This window comes from Pungitius pungitius, chromosome 19 (assembly GCF_949316345.1).
Source record: "Pungitius pungitius chromosome 19, fPunPun2.1, whole genome shotgun sequence".
Taxonomy (NCBI): Eukaryota; Metazoa; Chordata; class Actinopteri; order Perciformes; family Gasterosteidae; genus Pungitius; species Pungitius pungitius.
The window spans coordinates 410001-428073 of NC_084918.1; the positions used below are offsets into that span (position 1 = coordinate 410001).

The window sequence follows — 18073 nt, forward strand, 5'->3', positions numbered from 1 at the left end:
TCTATTTAAGGCTTAATTACAGGCTGGATAACCAGGGCGAGGTTGTGTGTGTGTGTGTGTGTGTGTGTGTGTGTGTGTGTGTGTGTGTGTTTTCTTGGAGCCGTTGACCTCCATTAAAAACCCCAGTTCTGATGTGAGGTTGTGTTTCTCTTCTCACTAGCTAGAAGTCTGGTACACGTGTATGTATGTACACATCTACATGTATGTACATCTACATGTATGTACACATCCACATGTATGTACACATCTACATGTATGTACATCTACATGTATGTACATACACATGTATGTACACATCCACATGTATGTACACATCTACATGTATGTACATACATGTAGATGTGTACATACATGTAGATGTGTACATACATGTGTATGTACACATCTACATGTATGTACATACACATGTATGTACACATCCACATGTATGTACACATCTACATGTATGTACACATCTACATGTATGTACATCTACATGTATGTACACATCTACATGTATGTACACATCCACATGTATGTACACATCTACATGTATGTACACATCTACATGTATGTACATCTACATGTATGTACACATCTACATGTATGTACACATCTACATACCCCGCCCTTCCCCCCTTACTGCCGTTCCATTTTCATGGACCACCGTGGTTCTGGTTCAGGTCCCGTAGCTCCACACGGACCCGTGAAAAAGCCTGCAGGGGTAACCATAGCAACGGAGGTTATCAAAAGCCCCCGTCTGTCTGGATGTTCCAGAGGAGGAGGATTCAACCTTAATCTTATTTACTAAACAATAATAATAACAATTGTTACTTTTCTCTCATCATCTATTTATTTAGAATATGAATAAACTTTACGAGTCACTGAAGACGACCACAGACAGAGGTGCATGCTGGGAACCACCCTGTGGAATTCACTGATTACAGAGGAGGAGGGGTCACGACCCCGTCATTACCTCCTCCTGATTGGCTGGCTCACAGACCGGAAATTACTACCCTGTGTGTGTGTGTGTGTGTGTGTGTGTTATTGTGTGTGTGTGTGTGTGTGTGGGGGGGGGGGGGGGGGGGATGGATTCTCGTGACACTCGTCTTCATGCTCCCCAGAGGATGAACCCCAGTGACTGGATCTTTGTCTCTGCTTCTTTAAACATAAACTATTGAACATTTTCAGATGAAGTTGAGACAGAATGTTTTCCACTGGGTGAGGAAACCCAGCGCCCCTCGTTGTGTTGACTGTGTGTTGTTGTTGTTGTTGTAGATCTGGCGGAGAAGAAGAGCGACCTGCGAGTGTGTGACGCCATGACGTGTCGCTTTGGAGGAACGTGCCGAGAGAACGGAGCCGACATCAAGTGTGTGTGTCAGTTCCACGTGAGTCACGCACACACACACACACACACACACGCACACAATAACACACACGCACACACACACACACACACAATAACACACACACACCGTCATCGAGAGGTTGGGTGAAGTCCTCTGGAAACACTCAGCGGCCCTCAGGACCCTTTGACCTTTGACCCTGTGCTTCAGTGCCATAAGAAGTACGTTCCCGTGTGCGGCTCCAACGGAGACACCTACCAGAACGAGTGCTTCCTGCGGCGAGCCGCCTGCAAGAAGCAGAGGGCCGTCGGCATGGCGTCGGAGGGGCCCTGTTACCACGGTAACCGCCTAGCGATCACATGATCCGCTCACCTCCCTGAACATCCTCACATCTTTCTCTCTGTGGTCTGGGTTTTCAAAATAAAAGTCTCTGTCTCCCTCCCTCCCTCTCTCTGTCAGACGGAGCATCAGGATCCGGTGACGGAGGTGAAGCGCTTCTATCCGTACAGATCTCACCAAGGATGTTGTTGTTGTTGTTGTTGTTGTACCAATGGATGCTGTGTGCCTCCACAGATGATGACGGTTCTGGTCGAGGGAAGAAGGTCTCCAAATGTGGAAACTGCAAGTTTGGAGCTGAATGTGATGAAGACTCTGAGGATACGGGGTTAGTACACACACACACACACACACACAAACACACACACACACACACAATCAAATAGAAGCAGAAATAGAATTGTCACCTTCAAAATAAAAGTCAATGCCAGCAATTTACACATAACGTGAATAACAGACAATAGAGACGATTCTGATGTGTGTTTGTGTGTGTGTGTGTGTGTGTGTGTGCAGCTGTATGTGTAACATTGTGTGTAACGGCCACAACGACAACCCGGTGTGCGGCGTAGACGGCGAGACGTACAACACGCCGTGTCACGTCAGAGAGGCGTCATGCCACAAGCAGCTGAAGATAGACATCAAACACGTGGGCCGTTGCCAAGGTAACGGGAACATCTACACAGGAAGAGGAGAGGAAGGAGGAGGAGGAGGAGGAGAGGGAGGAGGAGGAGGAGATGGAGCTTGGGGAGGAGTAGAGGGAGGAGGAGAGGGAGGAGGAGAGGGAGGAGGAGATGGAGGAGGAGATGGAGGAGGAGAGGGAGGAGGAGATGGAGGAGGAGAGGGAGGAGGAGAGGGAATCGGAAGGTTTTAGTTGCAGCTTTGAAGCAGATGTGTAAATGTTGTTTACTGATGAATGGACTCATTTAAAGATACAATGAGGTAATCCTCCTTAACTGTTAAAATAACTTGTATCGTTATTATTGCATAAATGAATGTAATGTTTAATGTTAAACATTTTAATAATAATTGAATGATCCTTCCTTTCTTCTTCTGTGGTTTCAGATAAAAGTAGGAAGGATGACAGCATGAAGACCAAACCAGACGTCTATGGTGAGACTCCGCCCCCCTCCGCGGCCACATTGTATCTCTGTAACAGCCAATCAGAAGCAAGTTTGGTTTTTCTTCCAACTGTGTCCAAACCAGGTGAGGGGGAGGAGTTTGTGGACAGCCCCGCCCCATGTCCCGAAGACTACGCCCAGTTCTGTGAACACGGCCAATGTGAGATGAGGCACAACCTTCCCACCTGCAGGTAACACCTGAAGGCTCCGCCCACTTTCAACCAATCAGTCCTTCACACAAGACTATATGTATTATTGATATTTCTAATAAAAATATTGAACAAATTCATTTTAAAAAGTCGTATTATAACATTTCAAATAATCTGACAAAGTGGAGCTACCCACACTGGGTGGGAGGAGCAACACAGGGAGGTCTCCAAGGTGTGAAGGTCTCCAGAGACGTGCTCCTGAGAACATCAGGACCACACAGTGATGGAGGAGCATCGGGAAAAAGAACTTAATATGTGGAGAAAGTAGTGTGAGTCATTGTGTCACCTGTGTGTGTCTCAGGTGTGAGGCGGCCTACGGGGGCCCTCAGTGCGATCAGCTCCTGGACTTCAACATCCTCTACGTGGTCCCCAGTGGTCAGAAGCTGCACTACGTCCTCATCGCCGCCATCATCGGAGCGGTTCAGATCGCAGTCATCGTAGCCGTGGTCATGTGCTTCACCAGGTAATATCCATACATACATACATACAGGTATATACTATACATGTACTTCCTGTGGTTGTGTACTTCCTCTCATGTACTTCTGGTGGTTGTGTACTTCCTCTCATGTACTTCCTGTGGTTGTGTACTTCCTCTCATGTACTTCCTGTGGTTGTGTACTTCCCCTCATGTACTTCCTGTGGTTGTGTACTTCCCTTCATGTACTTCCTGTGGTTGTGTACTTCCTCTCATGTACTTCCTGTGGTTGTGTACTTCCCCTCATGTACTTCCTGTGGTTGTGTACTTCCTCTCATGTACTTCTGGTGGTTGTGTACTTCCTCTCATGTACTTCCTGTGGTTGTGTACTTCCCCTCATGTACTTCCTGTGGTTGTGTACTTCCCTTCATGTACTTCCTGTGGTTGTGTACTTCCTCTCATGTACTTCCTGTGGTTGTGTACTTCCCTTCATGTACTTCCTGTGGTTGTGTACTTCCTCTCATGTACTTCTGGTGGTTGTGTACTTCCTCTCATGTACTTCCTGTGGTTGTGTACTTCCCCTCATGTACTTCCTGTGGTTGTGTACTTCCTCTCATGTACTTCCTGTGGTTGTGTACTTCCCTTCATGTACTTCCTGTGGTTGTGTACTTCCCCTCATGTACTTCCTGTGGTTGTGTACTTTCCTTCATGTACTTCCTGTGGTTGTGTACTTCCTCTCATGTACTTCTGGTGGTTGTGTACTTCCTCTCATGTACTTCCTGTGGTTGTGTACTTCCCCTCATGTACTTCCTGTGGTTGTGTACTTCCTCTCATGTACTTCCTGTGTTGTTCTTCCTGCAGGCGGTGCAACAAGACGAAGCGCGGTCGGAGGCAGAAGCAGCACCTCGGTCACTTCCCTTCAGGAACGTCCTCCAGGATGATGTAGCTGCTCCACCCGCTCCACCTTTTTATGAAACACGAGGGAACGTTTTCCTTCCACAGACAGACGCATTTTTGATATCTCGACTTTTTGGTGCCTCTTTTCTCCCCTCCCTTCATCAAGAATAGTTTGGAATTCCTTAAGGGGCCTTATTTTTTATATTTTGCTCCATTTTTGGGTTGTTTTTGTTTACCGCCTGGTTGGTGTTGCCGTGGCGATTCCATCCTCTGGGACTCACTGTGGATCCTCCGTATTTATCTGATCGTATTTTTTTCTGACCCCGTGGGACGCACCGACATGCTCCTGCTTTGTTGGAGCTTTATTTTGAAGGAACCCTGTTTATGTGGAAGTTGTAACTATTGAATATTTACTGTCATATTTTACTTTGAAAACTATAGAACGGAAGCGTTGCAATTTTCAAAAGTTTGACTTCAGGTATCTTTAAGAATGAAAAGATTAATTCAATCTTTTTGTGACTAAAAGTTAAAGTTTGAGGGTTTGAAAACAATTTTAAGATGTTTTTTGAGCCAAAAAACACTTGTGATTTTTAAAATGAAATTAGAAATATAAATCAATTTAATCCAATGACAGTTTGCTTCCATAGTTGAAGCTTTTCTTTCTTCTGTTTACTTTGTGTAAGAAAAGCCTTTGTGCTCCAGAGGGCGCTCTGCCCCCTCCACAGCTGCCCCCCCCCCCCCCCACACACACACACAGCTGCCCCCCCCCACAGGGTCACAATCCTCTTGTCATGTAAAATCAGATCTACTTTATTTCTTGTTTTTGTATTTTGTTACAAAGAAAACCAAAATGCTGTTTTTTCTACTGTCTAAAGGGTAAAAGGTCGATGTTATTTTACTCCAAATGGACCACGGTTCTGACCATGATTTTAACTGTTTCTGTTTAGTCGACTTTGTTCCTTTTTAAGTCCGGTTTGTGACGATGGTACGAGTGTCCATCTTTGTGGTAGAAGGAGTAGACTCTGTGGGCCGGAGTGAGGGAACCGGGGAACCCCCCCCCTGAGGGACCCCCCCGGCTCCACCGTAGATGTTGCATGAACCCGTGAACTCGTTGTTTCGTGCTGTAGTGGAACCAGAATTAAATGATGATGTTTGAAGCCGACGCGTCGTCTCTTCTCACAGGAAGCAAAGCTCTCGTTGTTCTTACAAAGTTCTGAGGCCCCACGAGATGAAAACAGATCTCACATCGTTTTATTCATGATCTTATTAAAAGTCTTAAAGTCAATACACGCACACGTTAACCGCTGTCCGAACCTAAATGTATCTAGGGATTGATGCTTGAAGAGCCTCACCTTCAGACCAGCAGGAGGTCCACAGCTGGGGGGAGAGATTAAGGTGGTGGCTGATGGAGGAGTAGCTGGGGGGTTCATTCCTTTTAATACACTCCCCTCCCAAAGAGGAGCAGGGAGTCACTTTACCCACGATGTATTTTTAGCAGCAGAGAACACAGAGGAGCTCCGTGTCCCTCAGCAGCATTCCTGTCGTATCCATTTCCATGATGAAGTTCTCTGACGTCTGATTGGGTTCAGAGCTCCTCAGAGCTCCTCCAGTGGGACACGACCTCTGAAATGATCCGGCTGGAAGGAGATCCTTCAGGAGATTTATTTTGATATACATGCGTATTGTCTCAGCTCTCCTCTTAGCCCCGCCCCCTTCCCTCCCCCTTCCCTCCCCCTCCCAGCAGGGTGGAGTCTCCCAGCTGGTCGGACCAGTTCCAGGGTCAGTGGCAGAGGGGTCCGGTCCTCCTGTCCTCCTCCTTTTCTCTTCTTCTCTCTCACCGGAGGCTTCTGTTCCTCTTCACTCCTCCTCGTTATCTTTGCTTGGATCAGCCGATGCCTCCACCCTCCTTCTTCTCCTCCTTCTCCTCCTCCTCCTCCTCACCGTGGCTTTGAACTTCTTTACTTCCCTCAAAGAAACAGCCGTTCTCCTCGTCCACCCTCCTCTTCCTCCTCCCTTCTTCCTTTCTACGCTCGGGTTCTCTGGGTTCCGAGTGACCAGCGAACATGGCGGACAAACAGGGCGTGGCGGCGGGCGGCGGGGAGGACGTGGGGAGCATCATGGCGCTGCTGGAGCGCGTGGCGGGCCTCATGGACAGCGTGCAGACCACGCAGCAGCGCATGGAGGAGCGTCAGCTGGAGCTAGAGAGCACGGTGAAGACCATCCAGACGGACGTGGTCAAGCTGACCGCCGACCACGCCAACACCAGCTCCACCGTCGACCGGCTGCTGGAGAAGACGCGCAAGGTCAGCCGCCACATCAAGGACGTCAGGGTGCGCGTGGAGAACCAGAACCTGAGGGTGAAGAAGGTGGAGGCCACCCAGGGAGACCTCCTTGCAAAGAACAAGTTCAGGGTGGTCATCTATCAGGTGAGACTCACGGCCCGGGGATGTAGATCTTCTTGTATCGGGCAGGAGGAGGTTGATTCTCTTCTTGAATAGCTTGTAATGCTCTGAGGACTTCCGGTCCACAGAAGCAGCGCTGGTTCCCGCGGAGAACCTGAAACCCACAAACTTCAATTCAATCTAGCCGATCTGAAAGAGACCCGAGCGCCAGAACTCAACATCAAATAAGCCCTCTGCCCCCTGATCTGATCAGACTGAAGCTGGTCTTCTGTTGAGAGAAGAACGGAGCGACTCATAAAGGACCTTTAACATCTGGTCTGGGGTCTAAATTGAATGATCAGTTCCAGTAGATGTTTAGAGATATATAACATCTGGAGGCAGATTTCTAGTGATCTTCAATGACTGGAACATGATAAGAACTTGTGACCATAAGATGTTGATTCTTAACATCCAGCTAACGGATACTGGATCTGCTGATTGAGCTGGTCCAAAGCGCCTCGAGGTCCCAGAGAAGTCTCCGGGTTCCTTCAACGTTAACAAAATGAATTAGTCAACGAACATCTCAGTTTGAAATAGCAACACACACAGCCGGCTTCGTTTTACCTCTTTGGCCTTCACAGTTAGCAGCTGCTGGCGGGATGGAGAGCTGGTTATTTTAGCCCTGGATAGACGTCAGTATGCTGAAAGGTTACACCCTCCATCCACAGCTCTCACGTATGTGCAGGGATTTAGCTTCATGCTGCAGACACATCTTTAATCTAACAGCGTGGCAAAGCTTTTCCCTGTTTTCATCGTCTATATTTTTCGAGTTAGGACTCTGTTCTGCGGTTAGTCGAAGACGAGCGTATTTAGATTAAATAGATTAAAGACGCCAAATACAAAGAACTGCTAGCTGTGTGTGCTACGTTTCGTTAGCATGCTAAGTGCATAATCTAAACATTAGCATGCTAGCATGCTCGTACACTAAGTTCTGACACTCGTAAATCTGCTGGTTGACCAGCTGGCGGCGGGCCTCTCGGGGGGGGGGGTGGACTCCGTGACGGAGGGGGTGCGTGAGGTCAAACCTTCAGCTGCTTCATGGCAGGACGTCACGTTGATGTCTGTTGGGATGGAGGCGCAGATGGAAAAGTCTTTGATATCAGAAGGCTGGAAATTCAGATTTCTACCCTTTACCCCACAAATAAAGCAGATTTGAGTGCGTTAGCGCCGGAGCTACGTGCTTTCTCTTGTGTGAGTGACGGTGCCAGCTGGCGGTTATTCTGAGCCTCCACCGTCTCCTAATAAAGGCGTCCGCTCCCATCCGGACCCCTCCAACATCTGCCGGTTCTGAAGTATTCCGCTAGCTGCTAACGGGCCGCCGCCGCTGGCCGATTCCGTCCAACGCAAGTGATGTCACGGGATATGGGGGGCTCACGACCTTTGACCCTGCCGCTGTGATTTTTGAAAGAAAAACTTCTTGTGATTGAGGGATCCAGTGAAACCAACTCAAATAACTTGATCACTTATCAGAGACAATCAGAAGTCCAAGATCCTGAACATTGAGGGATGAGTCATGTTCATCACTGATGTCGCTTTCTTCATGTGAACATCGTGAGGAACCCGGGACTGAAAACGTTGGTTCCACCATGAATAAAGTGACACTTTGCTGGGAATAAACCGTGTTAACTGGAAATGAATTGATCAGGAGCACAGCTTTTAAATACCTGGAGAAGTTATAAAGTATTTTCAAGGGTTCTGATTGAGTCCTAAACTGATCTGGTATCAGATTATTGTATAAAGTAACAGCGCAGTACGTGTATATCCTGGTATTGATTGGTTGGGGTTGGGGTTATTTGTTTGTTTTAACAAGTGAAGCCTGCTGATCGGCAGCTGACTGATCAAACACTAACTGGTGAGTTCTTCACATCAGACAATAAACTTTCATTCCATTCACTAAAATCAACCACAGATGAAAAGCCCTCTGAGGAAGATTTGTGATTTTGGGCTTTACAAAATAAAATGAATTGATTTGAATTGTATGTTTGAATAGCTCAGATTTAACCCTAAATATGCTGCATCCTGGTTGTCCTGCGGTTTGTCCCCACTGTCTCCGGTTCATGGTGATCCATGTCCATGTCCACGTTGTACTGGTCGGCTCCCAGTATGAATGAGTCGGGTCCACCTCCTGCATTCCGCTGAAAGCGATCCAGCGGATAAGTTTAGCTCCTGCAGCCCGGCGCTCGGCTGCAGAAACAGGTGCTGCAGTTATTTGCGGCGGCAGGAACGAGTCTCCGTGACACACTTTAACTCCGGACTGAGTCTCGCCTGCCATCCACAGTTCGTTTGAGTCTGTCACGTGATCCTGATGTTCTCCCGGGTCCTCCCGGTTTCTTCTCCTCCCTCAGGGCGACCAGGAGGTGAAGGCCGTCGCACCGGGGAATGAGCCAGCAGAACCCAGCGGCAGCGCCGGCGCCCGACCCGAGGTGGAGCCGGACAACTTCGAGCTGCCTCCGGATTCGGATGAGGAGTACATGGTGGTGGAGGAGGCCGACTCCTCGGCGGCCGGCCGGGCCAAGAAGACGGGGCTGACGCGCATCGAGAGCTTCAAGGCCACGTTCTCCAGGGAGAACATGAGCAAGACCCGCGAGAACCTGGGCACCAAGGTCAACAAGTTCGGCGAGCGCATCGTGACGGCCGAGAGGCGCGAGAAGATCCGGCAGTCGGGCGAGAGGCTGAAGCAGTCGGGCGAGAGGCTGAAGGAGACCATCAGCAAGAGTGTCCCGGCCAAGCTGAACCTGAAGAAGGAGAGGACTGTGGCGGAGGGGCAGGAGGGGGCCGAGGGCGGCGCCGAGGGGGCCGCGCCCGTCCCTCCGCCCAAAGGTCGCAAGGGCGGCGCCGACGCCAGCAAGGCGGCCGCCGAGGAGGCCAAGGCGGACGAGTCCGAGGTGCCGATGTACGACATGAAGCAGCTGTCGTAAGATCTGGGCCCGTTTCTGTGGCCTCCGAGGCCAGAAAAGGGGGAGGAGCTGGAGGAGGTGAAGATTGACATTGGGGGGGGGGGGGGGTTGTCGAGGGAAGTTTCTGAACCCGAGCGGGTTCCTCAAATCAGCGCAGTTATCGTGAGTTCTGGATGTCCAATCAGGAGATAGAAGAACAAACGCGTTGAGAGGCTCAATGATTAAAGTTCAAAGGTTACAAACTGTCCCTGAGGATCGACTTGAATAAAGTGGACTTAACAGAAACCGTGTCTCCTTTTAATTGTCCAGCAAATTTTGGGAAACTTTGAAGATGTCGCAGAATGAAGAAAAGCTAATTGGGTTGCTGCTGAGTTTAAGGAGGAATTAGTTCCAACCTTCATGTGGGTCGAAGAAGGAGAAGAAGAAGAAGAAGAAAAGTAATCACACGTCATGAGAATAATTTATGTATGTATGTCAGAATGTGTTTGTTTAGGACAAAAAACACCTCAGGCCAGAGTTTTTAAATGTTTACATTGAGAAACTTTAAGCTGAGACACAGTGAGCAAACAGCTAATTAGCGCTAGCAGCCATGTTGAGAGGCATTTATTTTATTTTTAAAGGTATTTAAATTTAAATAGTCATAGTTAAACATTGTAATATTTGATGTCATTAAGCTGAACATAAAGCAGTTTTCTTGTGACTAGGACATTGTTTGTTTTTAGCGTTGGTTAGCATTGGTTTGCGTTGGTTAGCGTTGGTTAGCATTAGTTAGCTCATGGCGGTAAGAGCTGCCGGTTTGTGTGGGATTGTCACATAAAAATAAAAGTTGACTTCTGTGACCTACGTGATGTTCTTAAATATTCAGAGATGAATTCACAGCTTCACTGATATAAATGAAGGAAACACTGTTTGATAAATTCATGATTATTTAAAAGCGTCACTTCAGCAGCGAAATGGATTGATGGATTTATTCCTGAATCTGTACAGTATTTGACTCCTGAGATCAATCCAGAAACATTTAAATGTGTTTTAAGGGAAGAGATACAATTTTATTGATAATTATACAAATATAAAAGGTGAGGTTACATTAAGGTTACATGATTTGTTTATCATTTATCAGCCAATTCACCAACACGAGTAAGAGAGAATAATCTGGATTTAAAGAGAACGTAAAGCAACAAACCACATTATTTATCTGAAATGAATGAACATCACTTTGTTTTGCATTAACAGCCAATTGAAAAGGAGAGATTCTAACTGAGGGGGGACAAAGGGGAGGAGCTTCTAACCCATCTCTTTCCTCCAGAGCTCCACCAGCAGGTGACCTGGGGGGGACCAGGGGGGGACCAGGGGGGACCAGGGGGGGCAGGAAGCCAGAGGACAGCAGGATGTCCCCAATCGGCCTCTCCGTCTGGAACGCACCTGAGACAGGGAGGGAGGTGATGAATGAGTGATGGATGGGTGAAGGATGAGTGGTGAATGCGTGGATGAGTGGTGAATGGGTGATGGATGATTGATGGGTGGTGAATGAGTGAAGGATGAGTGATGAATGGGTGGTGAATGAGTGAAATATTGGGTGATGGATGAGTGGTGAATGAGTGATGAATGATCCCTTATTACTAATCAGTAGTGATTACATTGATCTTGATGTCTCAGTCAGGTTCTCTGTCCCTTACTGAATTACCCACAATTCATAGCCTTGTGACCATAAACACGGGGCCACAAAGGTAAACAAAGAGAACGACAGGTGTGTGAGAGCTAAATATGTACCCATAAATCAGCAGATGATACACACACACACACACAGACACACACACACACACACACACACACACACACTTCTAAAAACAGCTCATGGCTGTAGTGTGATAAAATGAGAAGGGAGTTTCCCACACACACACTAATAGGAGGTGTGTGTGTGTGTGTGTGCTTCACTTCGTCACAACACTATAATTAATGATACATTGGACACTTGAAGGTCGATTAGAGGCTTTCTGATGAAAAAAAAGAAACATGTATATTTATAGACTAAACATCTATACATATATATTTTATTTTTTAACATGTGGATAAAACAGAACAATTATCAAACTTCAATATAAGAATAATTGCTGCTTTCAACCTTCTGAATCACAAAACCACCAGGAACTGAAAAAATAATATAATTGCCAACAGTCCCTGAACGCATCGTGTGACAAACATTCTGTTTACGTTTTTAAAAAAGGTCAAAAGTCGGTGTGTCTAGAAATATCACGGGGAAAATAAAAAATGCATACATCAATATTGATCGATATAATCGAAATTAATTGCATAAATATTTGACCTGAGAACAGTGAGAAGTAATTTTTTTCACATGGATTTTTATTTTTGTTCAACCAATTCCAGCAGACAAGTGTAGAAATAGCATATTTAGAAATATAGTACTTTCAGAAATTCAGGTAGCCTATAGGTAGGTAGACCTTCTGTAAACTATGTTTTTTTAAGTAGACCAATGCTTTCAAGTACATTTAGGTTATTTTTTCAGACGTGGACTTAGTTACCCTGGTCCTTAAACCAGTCATCTGGTTGAATCGTAATTAACGCGCTTAAGTCCCGGCCCTAATTTTAAATTAAACAAACAGTGACACTGTGAATCATGGTGAGTTCTGGTGTCTCTAGTGGAATCAAAGCTGACCTTCCTGATCCACATTTGGGATTTGATTCTCTCTCCTCAAGGTGCCGTGTGTCAAACGTGTTTATTTCTTCGGGGATTTATTCTCCACTCAGCTGAGGAGGACCCTCAGACTGGTTTAGCTCCATAGGGGAGTCGGTATGGATCCTCTCAATTCACACGCGGGCATCAGCACACATGTCGAAAAAAGTGAAATAAGGATCACAGCATAAAAGTAGTGAAATCAACTAGGGCTTTATTAGAAATGACATTATATGACTTTACTTGACCTGCAATTCTATTATAACCGTATGGAACGGTTGTGGATTCCAGCCTGAGAATCTATGAGAATTGAGGTTGGATTCAAAAGCATCAACAGGTGTGTGGTGGAACAGTGCAGGGAGATAGCAGGAAGGCTGAAGTGTGGAGGATCCTCAGTTCAAACCTGCTCTCAGAAGGAGGGTTTGGTTGCAGTCAGGGCTTCAAACTGTAAACTTTAGGTTTAGTAAACAATCCCATGGTCTAATATGAGAAATGGACGCAATGAGGCATGTGCTTGAATAGCACAAGGGAACAACTGAAGGGCTGCAGGCTCCAACCTGCTGTCTGAGGTTGTGGGTTCATGCCCCTTCATGCAGACATCGCTTTTGCTTTGAAAGAGTTTTGAGGTTTGAGTAGCAGTCTCAAGGTTAAATATGAGAAACAACAATTTAATTGGTGCATGGTGAGGTAGTGCAGCACAAGAGCTGAGGAGCTAATGTCCTTACTCTATAGGTTGTGGGTTCAAGCCCAGTCTTGGGTTTGAGCCTTTGGCTTTGCTTCAGGTTTGAGTAGCAATCTCAAGGTTAAATACAACAAACAAAGGGCTGGTTAGTGTGTGGTGAAGTAGTACAGCGGAAGAGCTGCTTGACATAAGCCCCTGCACTGCACTTGAAGTTTGTGGGTTCAAGCCCAGATGTGGAAATAGCATTTAAAAGAGTTTTAAAGTTTAACTCACATGCTCAAGGTTAAATAGGAGAATCAAAATTGGCAAAATGTGACCAGGACTGGTAGTGTAGGGGTGCAAGCTAGAGCCCACAAGCCTCTGTGCGCACTGCCAGTGGGTTCAAATCCCGCTCGTTCCAAGTCTTGAGCGCACTACCGCGGAGGTAGTAGTGGGGGCATTGTCCCCACTGGTTGTTTCAGAGAAGTGAACCCTGGGGGTTATGCAGAAACACAAGGCGCGTTCACTTGAGTTATGATGGCATTGTCAAGAATGATGAAGAATCTTTTGAATGATGAATTGAATTTGATGTTAATTGCTTTGCTTTAGCACTTATTAGCCATGCTACGTAGCCTATAGGGTTCCACCTTTTTGACGGGAGAGAAGGCCGGATGAGTCAGTAAAGATGAGCAGATGTGTCTCATTCAGTGGTCACACTGACATGAAACTTATTACAGCCTCTGAGGGCATTTTTCAAGACAATCACATGTTTGTCTACTTCAGGGCATCCTGTGGACAACCTTAAACTGACAGTCTGGCACAGGGTGTAGATTTGTTTACCCTTTTTAGTGCATCCACCCTCCAATTCTCTGTTACATTCAAATTCAACTCACTTGTGCCTTTACCAATGCAGGAAGGATTAATAGCATGGTTGATCCTCCAAGATGCACCAATCCGTCTCTGGGGCAATATCCCATTAGGATTTTTTATAAATGTCAGTTACCCAAAACGAAAAAAGGATTTAGGAAGAGCCAGCATGTCCCTTGAGGGTTGAACCCAGATAAGGTTTAAAGTACAGAAATTTGGGGCATTTGGCATTAGTGACAGGGACGTGTAGGTTGCTCCATCTAAGATCATTCCAGTCATGTCATGGGAAAAAGAAATATTGTGAAAAAAGTCAAAAAGATTTTTTTAATCAAAAATCTAATCAATATATATACACATTTATATATTTGTGAAAGGTCCTACCATAAAGCACCCCTGCGTTAAGGTCGATTTGAGACCTGTCAATCAGAGTGTAGCCCCGCCCTTAAGCATCCCTGTTTTATGGTCTGTTTGACTCTAAAAGAATGGAAAGAATAAATAAAAACGTTCTTAAAAACACATTTAATACCAATAACAACGTGAGCTAGTCGTCCTTCCTGAGGACCTGGAACCAGTCCCATTAAAGGGGGGGACACCTAGACGTGAGTCTTTGTCTCGTGGGATCCACCTAGAAGACAAACCTTTGTGAGGAAAACCAAGCTGCACGCCCCTGTCTTTGACCCCCCCCCCAAGTCACAAGCAGCAGAAAGCGTCCAGCGGAGCGTCTACGCCACAGCGGGGATGAAGTACTGCAGCGACACGTCTTCATGCAGCAGGATCAGGTGCACCACGCGGTCCTGGACGATATCTGAGGGGACGACATCGAGATGAGACTCCTTTTGGGATCGGGGGGGGGGGGGGGGGGGGGGTCTTCTTCACTCGTTGTGTACGGACTTACTGCACATGGCCTTGCTGGGGTTGACCTGCTGTCCTACCAGGAACTGCTGCAGCTTCCGGATGTCCACCCGGGCCTGGACCATGGCCTCGGGGTCCCTGCTCGGAGAGGGGCCTGCATCCTGGGAAGCATCATCCCCTGGGGGAGGGAGGGAGGGGGGGACACAAGTAGAGTGTGAGGAGATGTACATGAGTGGGTTTGATCCTCTGGGGACCATGAACGTTGCTCTTACCCCACGGAGGGTTCCCCAGGTCTTTGAAGTGAGTGGTGACAGAAACCAGATCGGTCTCAATCTTCAGGTTCATCTCTCCGCTCAGGTTGGCCTCCATCACCAGGAAGTTGGAGAGGTTCTTCATCCTGTCCACAACGTTCTTCATGGTCTTCAGAGGCGGCAGGTAGATGCTGACCTGCAGGGAGGGACGGACGCACTGATTCTCGGCTCGTAACCAGGGACAACCGACGGGGAGAGAAGACCTCACTCACATGGAAGTCCGGCATGCCGGGTTCTTTGAACTCGTGCCAGAGCCTCCGCGGGACCACGTCCACCGGGACGTCGTGAGTGACCACCCGACTGAGACTGGACATGGAGGGCTGGACGGGACAGTCTGCGTTAAGGTCTGAGCCTGCACAAAGCCCCCCCCCTCTGAGGGTGTCTCACCAGCTCGGCGGTGATGGTCAGGCAGGGGCAGTGCTTCTTGGTCAGTTTGATCTTCACAGTCTTGGCACTTTGGACCGTCTTCAGGGCTCTGGACAGGTTCTCTGGCATCACCTCCAGACAGATCTCATTGTCCTCAGAGGACACGCCCTCCATCTGGTACTCATCGAAGAAGTTGGCCTGCAGGGAGGGAGAAAGGAAGGGAGGAAGGAAGGAAGGGAGGAAGGAAGGGAGGAAGGAAGGACACACCAACAGCGGGCGGTTTCAGTTTACTCCCCTCAGGAAAAATCCAAGGAGCTTCATTTCAGAAGCTCTCCTGCTCCTCAGATGAGAAGAAGCGCCACATTCAACGTCTTTAATCTTCAGGCGGCCAGAAGAAGAAAGTCGATGCAACAAGGTGAGTCTCAGACACACAAATCACTGCTCCTACCTGAGACAACTCGCACCACAAGCCGACGCCCCCATGGGCCACTTTACCCGACAGGACGAAGAACAGGTGGTCGGGGGTCAGCCGCAGGACGCACACCTTCGTCAGCTTCCAGATGGTGGTCACCACACCTGGGGAGGAGGAGATGTTTAAGCTTCATTTGGAGTCCAGCTCCCGCTTCAGCAGCTTCCTCCATTTGGTCCCAAAAGACCTTCAAGAAGATGCATTAAAGTATAGAAACGATAAAGTCAAAGGTTGGTGCTCTCCTGCTTCGAAGCTTGTGTCGAAATATAAAACCAGTGCAAGGTGAAGCAAACGTATCGGTGCTTGGTTCGTTCGCTGCTGATCACGTGATCAGTGACGTCCGAAGCTTCGTTCCGGCGCGCAGTCACGTGACCGCTTCGATTTGATTCAAATGGGTGCGAAACAGGGTTCAGGCTCGTCTGTCTGACTCAAAGTCAGTGTTGTTGTGAGTAGCAAAGAGCAAATTTACAATGGAACCTGTGGCAAAGAGGCACTTCAGTTTGATTTCCTCTAACAAGGTTGTATTCTGTAAATATTAATTAATTATGGATGTTTATTACATCTCAATAAAAATCAATAATTTCATGCGCCATCCCATGTGTTCACAAGCACCTCAATATCCTGTCATAACAAACCTGGACCTTTCCTCTGTAAATCACTTCCCACATAAGTCCCTGTGACTGCCATGAACTGCACATGCAGTAGGAAGTAGGTATTTTAAATTATATTGCTTACATATAACTAATATATATATATATATATATATATATATATATATTCTATTAATCATTCTGCTACTATGATCAAGAACATACATGCAGAAAGACACATAGATAAGTGTCTGTTCTACTTCTTCCCAATATACAGAGAATTGAAATACACAAACAAGGACACAATTCAAACCTGAATAACAATAGTTGTATTCATATATGAATCCATGTATTTATTAATGATTTATTGGTCCAACCTTTCATAATCATGTTCAACCCACAGAGACTGGGCCAAATGATATTGGTAGTGTATTTGAAACGTGCACTACACGTATTGAACAGCAGAGGTCAGCATAGAGTTTGCGATGCATTGAATCAATGAACCTTTTTTCATACAATTGGCTGAAAAGCTTCACTTTGACATCACTAGAATATTCACAACAGAAGCAACAAAGAAACCAACGAAGCTCCGGACGGAGCGGTTTATTTACACTCGTGTTGCTTTGTAATGCTGCCGCGGCGAACTTCCGGTGCATGCTAAGCGGTTAGCATCGTTAGCTCGCGTTCAGAAAAGCCGCGGTGACTCACGGGTAAAGTGGTGGAGGCACGCGACGTCTACGATCTTCCCTCGAAACTTCATGTCGAGTTGTGACGTAGAGTCTGCCTGTGACGTAGATAAGACGGGTTCAGCTTCGCGCGAGTAGCTTCTGTTTAAGCACCGCGCCTCGAAGATGTCCGTCCGTGTGTGACGTCCGGCGGAAACAGAAGCCGAGGACAACAGTTCCGTTTCAGAAGGGAACTGAATCCGACAATAATAATTATATAAATAAATATAAAATACAAATGATATATTTTATGATGTTATGTTATATTGGATCACATTATATTATGTTATTATGTTATATTGTACTACATTGCATTTTAAGACTTTTACGGCAGGAATCTGCATCCTCCTCTTCAAAAAATTCTATTAATTGATTTAATAAATTAAATAAAGACAGGTTTTCAAAAAACGGAAATTAAAGCACTTACAGTACCTCAGAATTGTACTTTAGTTGCTTTCCCACAGTAAAGTTTTTACAAACTCTGCTTAAAACGTTCATTGTGTTAATATATTTACATGAATCCAAATCAACTTTTATTTTTAACTAGTATTTAAGCTGCTGTTAATGTTTCAATGAGAACAATACCTGTAAATAATATTAATCTTGTCAGAGGTTGTTGTGAATCAGAATGGTCCATATTTTTGATTTGACATTGTTTATGGACTAAATGTGTTAATTCCAACACAACAATGAAGCTTCTGAACCGGCAGTTTGGACATTTATAAATAAATGAAAGTATGAAAGAGCCTTTGTTTTTACACCAGTTTGAGTTTGAAGTATTTGAAGTATTTCTGTGGGACAAACAAAACAAAAGAAAGCTTTTCTGCTGAGTGGGACGAACCCGTCCCCCCAGGGCGCGGCCTCATGGAGCCGCTTATCAGAAGGGGACAGACGGACCCGAG

The 18073-nt window shown here is 46.5% G+C and overlaps 3 protein-coding genes across 4 annotated transcripts in view; 2 read left to right on the top strand and 1 right to left on the bottom strand.

Annotated features, from left to right (window-relative positions):
• Positions 1-5457, top strand: part of LOC119198806 (tomoregulin-1-like) — a 7002-nt gene extending 1545 nt beyond the window's left edge. Inside the window, exons 2-10 of the mRNA XM_037456325.2 lie at positions 1258-1367; positions 1536-1665; positions 1785-1811; positions 1899-1989; positions 2175-2323; positions 2724-2771; positions 2865-2970; positions 3290-3451; positions 4265-5457. Coding sequence (XP_037312222.1) covers positions 1258-1367; positions 1536-1665; positions 1785-1811; positions 1899-1989; positions 2175-2323; positions 2724-2771; positions 2865-2970; positions 3290-3451; positions 4265-4349 — 908 coding nt within the window. The 3' untranslated portion in view covers positions 4350-5457. The remainder of the gene's footprint in view (positions 1-1257; positions 1368-1535; positions 1666-1784; positions 1812-1898; positions 1990-2174; positions 2324-2723; positions 2772-2864; positions 2971-3289; positions 3452-4264) is intronic.
• Positions 5458-6046: 589 nt separating this feature from the next.
• cavin4b (caveolae associated protein 4b) lies at positions 6047-10477 on the top strand. The gene is made up of 2 exons (XM_037456326.2): positions 6047-6726; positions 9087-10477. Exons 1-2 carry the CDS (start codon positions 6364-6366, stop codon positions 9657-9659), a joined length of 936 nt encoding a protein of 311 aa, XP_037312223.1. The 5' UTR covers positions 6047-6363; the 3' UTR covers positions 9660-10477.
• Positions 10478-12235: 1758 nt separating this feature from the next.
• Positions 12236-17368, bottom strand: hus1 (HUS1 checkpoint clamp component). Of its 2 annotated transcripts, XR_009942736.1 has the most exons (8): positions 17155-17368; positions 15836-15963; positions 15409-15585; positions 15234-15341; positions 14983-15157; positions 14754-14888; positions 14497-14663; positions 12236-12775 (listed from the first exon to the last, which is right to left on the bottom strand). XR_009942736.1 is itself a non-coding variant. In XM_037456329.2 (7 exons), exons 1-7 carry the CDS (start codon positions 17204-17206, stop codon positions 14581-14583), a joined length of 858 nt encoding a protein of 285 aa, XP_037312226.1. In that variant the 5' UTR covers positions 17207-17368; the 3' UTR covers positions 14017-14580. The 2 variants fall into 2 exon arrangements, 1 of the variants encoding a protein (XP_037312226.1); XM_037456329.2 differs by lacking the exon at positions 12236-12775 and having other exon boundaries at positions 14017-14663.
• Between the last annotated feature and the right edge of the window lie 705 nt (positions 17369-18073).

What these genes read in the sequence shown, in the direction of transcription:
- cavin4b (XM_037456326.2), top strand. Translation starts at nt 6,364, where the DNA reads ATGGCGGACAAACAGGGCGTGGCGGCGGGCGGCGGGGAGGACGTGGGG. An exon ending in TCAGGGTGGTCATCTATCAG is followed by an intron (nt 6,727 to 9,086) that starts GTGAGACTCACG and finishes CTCCTCCCTCAG; the next exon opens with GGCGACCAGGAGGTGAAGGC.
- hus1 (XM_037456329.2), bottom strand. Translation starts at nt 17,206, where the DNA reads ATGAAGTTTCGAGGGAAGATCGTAGACGTCGCGTGCCTCCACCACTTT. An exon ending in GTGCCTCCACCACTTTACCC is followed by an intron (nt 15,964 to 17,154) that starts GTGAGTCACCGC and finishes CCTCCTCCCCAG; the next exon opens with GTGTGGTGACCACCATCTGG. An exon ending in TGTGGTGCGAGTTGTCTCAG is followed by an intron (nt 15,586 to 15,835) that starts GTAGGAGCAGTG and finishes CCCTCCCTGCAG; the next exon opens with GCCAACTTCTTCGATGAGTA.